At 33.4% G+C, this 10,907-nt stretch overlaps 1 protein-coding gene across 1 annotated transcript; it reads left to right on the forward strand.

The window, feature by feature from the left end:
• Positions 1–267: 267 nt before the first annotated feature.
• LOC127864625 (uncharacterized) lies at positions 268–10,510 on the forward strand. Its single transcript, XM_052404482.1, has 5 exons — positions 268–832; positions 2,071–2,344; positions 7,935–7,995; positions 8,853–8,959; positions 10,327–10,510. The coding sequence occupies exons 2-5, from the start codon at positions 2,253–2,255 to the stop codon at positions 10,508–10,510; spliced, it is 444 nt and encodes a 147-aa protein (XP_052260442.1). The 5' UTR covers positions 268–832; positions 2,071–2,252.
• The last annotated feature ends 397 nt before the right edge of the window (positions 10,511–10,907 follow it).

A 10,907-nucleotide genomic window follows, 5' to 3' on the forward strand; every position in this document is an offset into this window, starting at 1 on the left:
TTATCTGCCAACCTACGGTTTGTTTATAATTGATTATTCAGTAAATTTACGGTCATAATTGATTAATGACCTATTCCAATTGGTTTTAATGGAGACATAATTGATTACTGATATGGACTGATTGTGATTAGTTCTGCCATGGAACTGAAAGCTAGTCAGGTACAACAGTAACAAATTATTGATCCTATCAGCAATAAGTCAACAGGCCTTTTCCTGGACATTTAGGGAAAAATGCAATTTTGGGATCGTGATTTTTTCGCGCGAAAGTCCATTAATTTGAGAAAAACTAATTTAATATAACTCTTTATATTTACTTCAAATTATAAGAACAAAATCATATAAATTATGATTATATACTTAACGAGATTTTATTTAAATACTATTGAGATATATTTATCATAAAATCATAAGACACTTATTAGATTTTTTTTTCTCAAATTGGGATTTTTTAAAACCATTTTGCTTTGGGAATGGGTCAGTTTAACGAACTTGTAGACTAGATACGCCAGGAACAGACCTGGTCAGGTACCACAGTGAAGAGTTATTGACCCATAAGCAGGTACATGTGGGATGAATTGGATATCTTTGGAGCCGTGATGCAAGTACAATTATTGGTATATTGATCTGTACTCAGGTTTAATCTAACAGTTCCCATTTGGACGCAGTCAGCTGTTTTCATATCCCTGTGACATAATTCTGCTGACAAGTGTTCAGGGATCTATACCATTGATTTGTAATTTAGTATTGGCAGTGTTTGCCATTGTTTTCTGTTCATATCAGCTGGGATTTCCAATTTCCTGCCATGGTTGACAAGAATAACATGGATGTGCAGGTGAGTCGATATCTACAGAGTGATAGGTTTATGCAATATTCAAACAATAGAGATATGGATTACCCATTCTTACCAATTTTGCTTTTTCGTATTCAGAGTTAATGAGCATGGATCAATAAGGAATAAGGAATAGTCATTTGTATTATGCATCATTTTGTGATGATGATTGATGACAATTGAATGCAAGACTGTAACTAGATAACTTTTCTATAACAGGTACAATATTTTGACGCTGGAACATGGATGTGTGTGTGATAATAAAAGAAAGGTACAAAAACATACTAGTATCCAGTGATTTGTTTTACTATTTTGAAAATGGGGTGGGGCCCTATGGATTTGGACTTTAATTGGAAAATAAGTTTTGTTTCTTTTTGCTTACAAATACTTTAAAATTGAGAATAAGCGTTTTGAAAATATTTACCAAGGTTTAACCCATAGAACTGGATAGGGAAATGAAATGTTGAAATTCATGTAATAACACTGTATTATGTGAATTGGGAATAAGACATCAATTTGGGAATAAATTGAGTTTTATCAAAAGTGCATTATATGCAGTTTTATACGTTGCATTTATCTAGTTTTACAAATTATAATTAAAACATATACTTGCATATATAATAGCATCATTTAAATTGATTTTACTTCAAAACTGGATTTTTTATTAATTTAAAAAAAAAATCTCATTAAATGAAACTGTGTCCATGCCGCGCATGGACACGGTTTAAAAATACACTTTAAATGATACAAATTCAATCACTGTTAATGACAAAGTCATGAAAAATTTCTTATTAAGCTTAAATTATAGATAATATATTACAAATATATGTGCAGATCATGAAATGAATGGTTTTGTTTGAGAAAATCACCAAACTGATGTCCATTCCCAGTTTGATGTCTTATTCCCAATTCACATAATACAGTGTTTTTTTTTAAATATTTTTTGTGGAAACCTTTAAATGAACTTGTGGGCAGTAATTTTGGGGGCTGAGTTTTGGCCCCAAATTTGACCAAAAAGAACACTTTATCAGGAGACCCCTCAATCTGACTTTGATAGCAAGTACAAATGTACTCTATTTGTGTGATTTTAAATCTAGAGTGTTTGTAATCTGATATCTAGAGTGTTTTTCTCAGTTGGACATATCCGTTTTTCTCGCATTTTGCTGTTGACAACACCGGTGCAGTGTGTTGATACCATTCCACCATTTCCAGTGTAGACTTTCCAGTGGTCATTGTTGCAGTGACCAGTTGCTCGAGTTGTTGCAGTGGCAGAATTTCAACGGACCACTGACTAGAGTTGCCAGATTAAAGTGACCGTCAGCAGTGGCCAAATTTCAACTGACCAGTGACTTTCCAGAGTGGCTAGACTATAGTGACCAGTGACAGAATTACTGACTGACTGGTGGCGGGAGTTGGAGTAACCATGGTTACCAAGGACTGCCTGCATGTACGGCGGGTGTGCACTGACCGGGTATCACTACCTGCTATTGATCACCAGTATCAAGGTATCAACATGTAAGTGTCATGTAATTGGATTTTCAGAAATTACCGTTGCCTTAATACAGTTTAAAGGCACTTGTTCACTGATTTTTGTTCTGTCAAAAAATATAATGAAATTTATTTACTAACAAAACTTTAATATTTTGCATAGTTTTAAATAATTTTATTAACAAGGAAAAAGATAAAATCAAAAAAATGCCTTCCTACCATGGACATCTAGAAGCCAAAGATAACTTCTTTTTTTTTGCATTTAAAAATCTTTTTTTTTTTCTAAAACATGTTTTTAATTTTCTTCGTAAGATATTACAGACATACATGCAAGCATATTTTCACATAATATTTTAAGACATGTATTAGCCAAAAATAACTTGATGCCAGTACAATACGCCAGATTACAACATTAAAGGTTTATAGTTTAAACCCTATGCTGGTTATAAACATTTTGGCTAAATGATCAACATAAAAATTTACAAAACTTAATGCTTTATTATATTTTTTATTAAGGTTTATAAATAAATAAACATATACTTTAAACATTTTTTATAGTCAGGTGTGTTATTTAGCTTGTTTGAATTGCATGCATTTGTTTAGATCTATAAGGTTTGTTTGTACTGTCACTTTGCCAAACTGTGAACTAGTCACTTTAAATACTCTTTAATTATTAACATAAATAAATTATGGACATTCAATATGCCCATAACATGTTAAGAAAGATATATTGATAAATAAGATTCATTCATGCATTTCTTTATTTCATCTGTTCGCTCATTCATTGATTTCTTTATTTATTTCATTGATTTATTCATTTATTCAAAGCATACTGACAACTTTTCATGTTTACATAAAAGGGTATTAGTACTGTTAAGTCATTAAACCATGGTTGTAAATACGTTGCCCATATGCCTCATTCACACTTGAGCACATAAGCAAATACTGCTCTGTTTATTATTTGGACTCAGATATGGGTTTGTAAGTCCATCGGTAAGGTTAGAATGAATCATTTGAATTCCTGGGTCAAAGCAAACGACAGTTCTTTTATGTCATGGTATTTCATTAATAATAAGCTTGTTTAAGTTAACTGGGTTATTGTCACGAATTCTAAAGTTCCATAATTGACTTCATAACTTTTCACCTTTTGTTATGTCCTTTACAAGGCCGCAATTTCAGTTTGTTTGCTTTTTGAAAATTACTTAGCGGTTTTAAGTGCATGCATAAACAAAAGGAGAGGAGATATTTAATCCTGGATGAAAATTTTAGTAGATAAGCATGCATGGAATTGCATAAATTAACAAAAACCAAAGACAAAAAGGTGACAGGCACACGGATAAACTTTATCTCATGGGGAATTTTAACTAGAAATCAGAATTAATTTTTTGGCATGTAAAAACCAGTGAATTACATAGATATTCAAAGTAAAAAAAAACATTCTAGAATGAGCACGTCAAATCTTTACCAAAATTTTTCAAGATTTAACACACTTAAATTTAAAACTCCTGCGTAAAAAGCATAGATTTGAAAAACTAAACAGCTATATGTCTTACCAGCTTATCAAATGTAACATCCTAATATCTAAAAAATGACTTAATACAGTTTACTATCAATAATCAACTTTTTTACGATTATGAATTAATTGAAATCAAAGCTTAAACTTAACGTTTTCAAGCTTCAAATCCCAAAAAGAGATCAGAAAGAGAAGGTTATATCTTAAAAGCAATTTAAGACATTGTAAAAAATCAACAAATTAAATCAGGTAAGAGCTTAATCTATTGCACAAAGAGCCCTAAATCCTTGCATAAGTTTTCCAATATTGTTACGTATTTAAAGTTTCATTCAATATTATTTAATTTCAACACACTTAAACAAGTATTGTTGTATTTAACCCATTTATGCCTAGCGTCCTGAAAAAAGGACATTGCAAACAGCGTAGACCCAGATGAGACGCTGCATTATGCGGCGTCTCATCTGGGTCTGCACTGTTGGCTTAAATGAATTTCTTTATGAATTATTCTCAATATAGAAATAAATATACTTGACACCCCTAATTTTGGAAATAAATTGATCCAATTTAGAAGGATGGGAGAGTCCACTTGGCATAAATGGGTTTAAATTAGAGCGTTTGTTGTAGGTTTTATTTTCTATAATTATGCCAATAATATTTCCAATATTGTTACACAATTTAATCTTTATTCCTTCACACACTTATGAGAAGTTGCATTGTTGCATTTAAATCTTCAAGATATTGCACATGTTTTAGGATTTATTTTCTTTAATCTTAGCAATCAATATATATTAAATCTTCAGTGCATTGTGTGAGATTATGTGTCTTGTTCTGAGAAAACTGGGCTTAATGCATGTGCGTTAAGTGTCATCCCAGATTAGCCTGTGCAGTACACACAGGCTAATCAGGGAAGACACTTTCTGTTTTTATGACATTTTTCGTTTAAATGAAGTCTCTTCTTAGAAAAAATCCAATTTAGGCAGAAAGTGTCGTCCCTGATTAGCCTGTGCAGACTGCACAGGCTAACCTGGGACGACACTTTACGCACATGCTTTAAACCCCATTTTCATAGAACGTGACTCAATATATTAAATCTACAGTGCATTGTGTGAGATTATGTTGACACTAGGCTTACGACGGTCCCATTGATATCTCGGTCTCTATACATGAGCATTGCCGAGTTCAATAGCAAATCAATAATTCAATAAGTCTGTTCTACTATCAGATCAATGTATAGGCAGTGTGTGTCAGGTAGACTGGAATGGACTTGTAGGCATTTCTTTCTCTTTAATTATTGTGTGTGATTGTGAAATCCATAATGGTGAAATCACTGAGCTCCATAAATGGGGAATTAGCTTATTTAATTTAACTGGTTAATGATTTAATGATTTGTTGTTGTTTTTTTGTTACATTTGTTCTGGTGGAATATTTGTCTGACAGCTTTTATGCCACCTGAGGTGCACAAATTGGGCATTGGCTTTAATTTATGTGGTTAATGATTTAATGTGTTGATTTATTTTTGTTGGATTTGTTCTGGTGGAATATTGTTCTGACAGCTTTGATGCCACTGTATGATGTGATATGTCATCAAAAAGGTAATAATTATACATGTATGGTGTTGAACATTTCAATTCCTGAAAATTGTTATTGTGTTTCTGATCAACATCTGAATTTAAAATAGCTGTTAAATAGATTTGATTCTATTTAAAAACAAATTGTTAGTCTGAATATCACCTACATTTATGCCGTAATTTATGTCTATTATAAACTCAATTATTTCAATTTAAATTATTATCATTAGTGCAATTATTATTTTTATTATTTTCATAACTGCATATTATTCCAATTACTTTTACAATTATTTCAATACTCAAATATTTCAATTATGTATTACATTAGTCCATTAAATAATTTGATTATGCATTCAATAAATAAATAAATAAATATAAATATATATAAATATATATATATATATATATATATATATATATATATATATATATATATATATATATATATATATATATATATATATATATATATATATATATATATATATATTATATGTGTGTGTAATGTTCATTATGAAGTGATTGGTATGTTACATATAGACTTAACTACACGTTTTGACAGTTTTTGTGTTCATGTAATGTTTTGTTATACCTGTCATCTCTTTGACATTAACATTGAAACAGTTTGGTATTTATACTTAAATGTTAATGTTTTATATGTTACATGTTGAACTGAATGGTTCTGCACGATCGATTAAAAAAAATATAAGACTTGTTTGTGGAGAAAAAGTGCTTAATGCATGCAAAGAAAGCAAAGTCCGTGATAAGCCTGTGCAGTCCACACAGGATAATAAGGGAGGACACTCTTGGCCTCATCTGATTTTTTGTTTAGAAAAGTGTCTTCCCTTATTAGCCTGTGCAGACTGCACAGGCTTACATGGGACAATACTTTACGAATATGCAAATATATCCCGGTTTTACCACAGCGGTCCCGCAGTGCCTGGACTTTAAAAGCAATTTTGCCGGGGTGCATGTTTTTCCGATCATGTCACAGTGACGCTTGAAAATTTCACAAGCACTTGCGAGTTGAGGAATAATACAGAAAGAAAGAAAGGGTTGTTTTTTAAATAGCATCAAAGTATTGTAGATTTTTATTAATTGCATATAAAAAAATCGACACGTGGAAGGGGGCGCACACCCTTACCCACCAACCCCATTCCGCCACCAACCCCATTCCGCCACCAACCCCATTCTGCCACCAACCCCATTCCGCCACCAACCCCATTCTGCCACCAACCCCATTCCGCCACCAACCCCATTCCGCGCTGTCTGGCCGCTGTGCCTGAGAACAATCCTGGAGAATAGCTTGAGGTACCATAAACAATCATTGAGCTCTTTCATTCTTATATATACCACAAAATATGTTAATGGTATGATGTCTAAAATACAAAATAAAAAAAAGAAAATGTGTGAACAATACATAATAAAATGGAAATCTGTGATATATATCAATAATAGGAAAATCTGTGAACAATAAAAAATAATACAAAACTCTGTAAACAGTAACAAATACAATGAAAATCTTTGTTAGAAACATCCCTTTAATGGTTCCATACTATTAGCAGTACATGTACTGGATGTTATAATTATTGGACTTACTTACATGCTTTTTCATTATCAACGTCTCTGCAATCAGTGAAAAGGTACTTGATAGATAGCTAGTGACAAATGACAACATAGCATTGATAACATTCAGGGTATCACTTATCTTGCAATATTTTCTCTATGTGCAAAAACTGTAGGAACCGATTCATTAACAATACATTCTTTGTGGCGTTATCAATAGAGAACTCCAATATGTTGACTCAGTATTAACCCCATCTGAAGTTTGTGACCAGAAAGAGATACTTTCGTCATGTTTTGGGGATTAAGAATCCATAGAAGTACAAACATTTACACATGACAATTTGATAAGACACCAAGTTAAAATTAAGAATGCATAAAAGTGAAAACATTTTCAATGAATAATGTGATATTAGACACCAAATACAAATTAATGAAAATTGCTGGGTTTTGTTTAAGTTTACAAGATTTCTTTTTGAAAGGTCAGCTCTTTTAGAGTTACATAATTTATATGATACTTGTCCTGGGAAAACAGGCCTTAATGTATGTGTGTAAAGTATCGTTCCAGATTGGCCTATTCAGTTCACAAAGGCTTATCAGGAAAAATACTTTTATGGAATTTTTCATCCAAAGAAGTCTATTCTAAATGAAAATCCAGTTCAAAAAATGCTGTCCCTGAATAGCCTGTTCAGACTTCACAGACTAATTTGTTAAAATACTTTACGCATATGCTTTACCACATTTTCCAAGAGCAATACATTTAAATTTCAATATTATCTCTATCTCTAAATTTCAACATTATCTCTATCTCTAATTGTCAACATTATATCTATCTCTAATTTTCAACATTATCTCTATATCTAAATTTCAATATCTATATCTCAATTTCAACATTATCTCTATCTCTAAATTTCAATATTATCTCTATCTCTAAATTTCAACATTATCTCTGATGCGTTTTCTTCTGTTTCAGTGAGCAAAGAAAGCTGCAGCAGTTGATTGGACTTTTGAAGCAGACAGAGCCGCAGAAAAAGGTGAGCTTTACCTTTCACCACATATATTCAGGCATTTGTAGTCCGTTAGAGAGTTCAATTTAATTTAAGACCTTTCTTACTAGATTCAAGTTTTAAAGACCTCATTTCCAACCCTTAGATTCTGATGAGCAGTAAACATCATAAAACCTGAACAGACTGCAAGTTACTCGCAGGCTGTTCTGGTTTTATGCTGTTTGCACATCGCCATTTTCACTTTGCTTCTGAGAGGGAAAGGGTTAACTCATGCAGTTTTATGCTTAAACTAATCTTCCCCCAAGATTTTTCCTTCCCATGCAATTACTTGATATACAACACATGCCAAAAGTGACTTTATTTTCACGCAAAATAAGGTGGTATAAGGTCCAAAGTCCCTGCAGGTGAATAAAAGTCAAAGAGTCAAACACAATTTGCAGTGTTGTATTCTGGAAAAGATTTGGGCCCAGCTCGATATCTCTGTAACTTCTGTGGGTATTATTCAATTGAAACTTCTGCGTGTTTAGGTCACTGTCAAAGCAGGCTCATATCTCTCACCTACAATAGAGAAGTATTATTCCCCTTGTTAGGTCCCTTTTTCATGAAATGAGCCTCATTCTGGGTAAATAGGGCTTAAATCATTTGGCTGAAGTGTCCATCCGCAAAGGCTAATCAGTGACAACACTTCCTGCTTTTATAAACAATTTTGTTTTTAAAAAGTCTTTTCGTAACAAAAATCCAGTTTAAGTTGAAAGCGTTTTCTCTTTATTAGCCTGTGCAGACTTCACAGGGCATTCTGGAACAACACTATGCACATGCATTAAGCCCTGTTTTCCCAGAACAAGGTTCATTTTAGAATACCTACATTGAAGTCCATGTTTTAGGTACTAGACAGCAGTCCAGCGGTCAGTCAGACTGGACAGTGGCCGAGTGTTCACAGGGTGAAGGGTCAGAGCCTCCCACCAGAGACCTCCGAGCTGCAACGCTTCTGGTATGCTTCCACTCTGTTAGATCCAAGCAGGGATTTTTCACTGGTACTGTAAAATCGTTGTTATTCATGGGACATAAATATTTGTTGAGTGTATGGGTTGGCCCACAGGTTTTGGGCGCGTGGCCAATTCATATAATATTGATAGTGTTTCAGTGAATTGGCCACGCGCCCAACACCTGTAAGTTGACCAGTCAACAGATTCAACACAAAAACATTGAACAAATGACAGATGCAAATTACTATTTTTTTAACCAAAATCAGAAATCCAGGAAAGTGTCCACAAAAATGCATTTTTTGAAAAAACATGAAATTAATACCATCAAATTTAAATGATTTAACAGTATTGGAATGACTCTGTCAAATTGATTGTTTGTCCATCAGTCTGCATGAAATATGGGGCAACTACCTTTATATTTGTCAAGGGATGACATTTAATCTTCCTATACGTCAACACCATGTTTTGATGTGGGAGACAATTTTGATCCCCAGTGATTTGTCATAGTTTTATCCTTGTGATGCTCAAATTCTACAGTTTTTTTGCCCTTCAAGAGAGCTGCAAAAGTGTTTTGGATGTATATTTTATGTTTGTGACAAACCCTAGTTCTGGTTTTGTTTAAACCTATTTGTTTTTAGCTCTATTGCTTTTCAATCCAAAGGGTTATTCAGACACTTGAGTTCATTTCTAGGTAGGAACCAGTACTTGATGCCTTTGGAGAAATGCTTGAGTGGGGATTGACCCCGCAACATTTCAACTAGCTAAGCGGTTCTTTACTCAAATCAGGACTTAAGGCTCAACTGGTGAAAATTAATTGATGGCTTATACAATATAGTATAAATAGCATGTTCCTCATATTATTATTATAACCCATGAAAACAAAAATACCTGCAACTTTTATTTTAGCCTTCAGAACCATGGTGTATTTTAGCCTACGGTGCTATGTTGGTGTATTTAGCCCACATTACCATGTTTGGTGTAATTAAGCATACAGAACCATGCTATATTTTAGCATACAGTACCATTATTGTGCATTTTAGCCTTCAGTTCCATGTTGTATATTAGCCTCCTGTAGCATGTAGATGTATTTTTGCCTACAGTATCATGTTCTATTTTAGCCTACAGTACCATGTTGGTGTATTTTAGCCTACAGTTTTGAGTATCCTAAAGTATTGTGTATTTTAGCCTACAGTACCATGTTGGTGTATTTCAGCCTACATTTCCACCTTGGTGCATTTAAGCCTGCAGAACCATGTTGTACTTTAGCCTACAGTACCATGTTTTACCATGTTGTATGTAAGCCTACTGTAGCCCCCCTCAATCAAGCCCTTACTAATTGTTAGCCAACATTTCCTTCTTTGGTGCATTTTAGCCTACAGTACCATGCTGAGAGGAACTTCAGCAAACATGCTTGTCATAAAAAGTTCCTGGAGCTGTTTACACTGCTTATCAAGCTTCGACTTTGCAACAGGTTGGTCCACCCGTTGAACTCCCACGTAGAACAATCTGTTCAAGTGTTCGCAGATGTTAACTTTATAAATTTAGTCTCGCTCTAGGATAACTGGGCTTTATGCATGTGCGTTAAGTGTTGTCCCACTTTCTGCACAGGCTTTAAATCAGCAGTGTTGTTTTTTCATCATTTTGGAAATGAGGCTGGGTCCCTATGAATTGGGAAATATCGCGTTCTTTTGGCTAAATTTGGGAAATTAATGTTGTTGATTTTATGCTTAAAAATACTTTGAAATTGATAATAAAAGTGATTTCAAAATGATATTTTCTAAGGTTCAACTTCTAGAGCTGGATTTGGAGATAATTTTCATGTTTTTTGGAAACCTTCATTTGGGAATTTTCAGGTCCCATTTGGGAAAAATATATACTTTTTTCCATAGGGAATGGGTCACCCTACCGGACCCAAATTTGAACTAAAAAAACACACTGATCAGTGACAACAAT

The sequence above is a fragment of the Dreissena polymorpha genome, chromosome 1 (assembly GCF_020536995.1).
Source record: "Dreissena polymorpha isolate Duluth1 chromosome 1, UMN_Dpol_1.0, whole genome shotgun sequence".
Lineage (NCBI taxonomy): Eukaryota > Metazoa > Mollusca > Bivalvia > Myida > Dreissenidae > Dreissena > Dreissena polymorpha.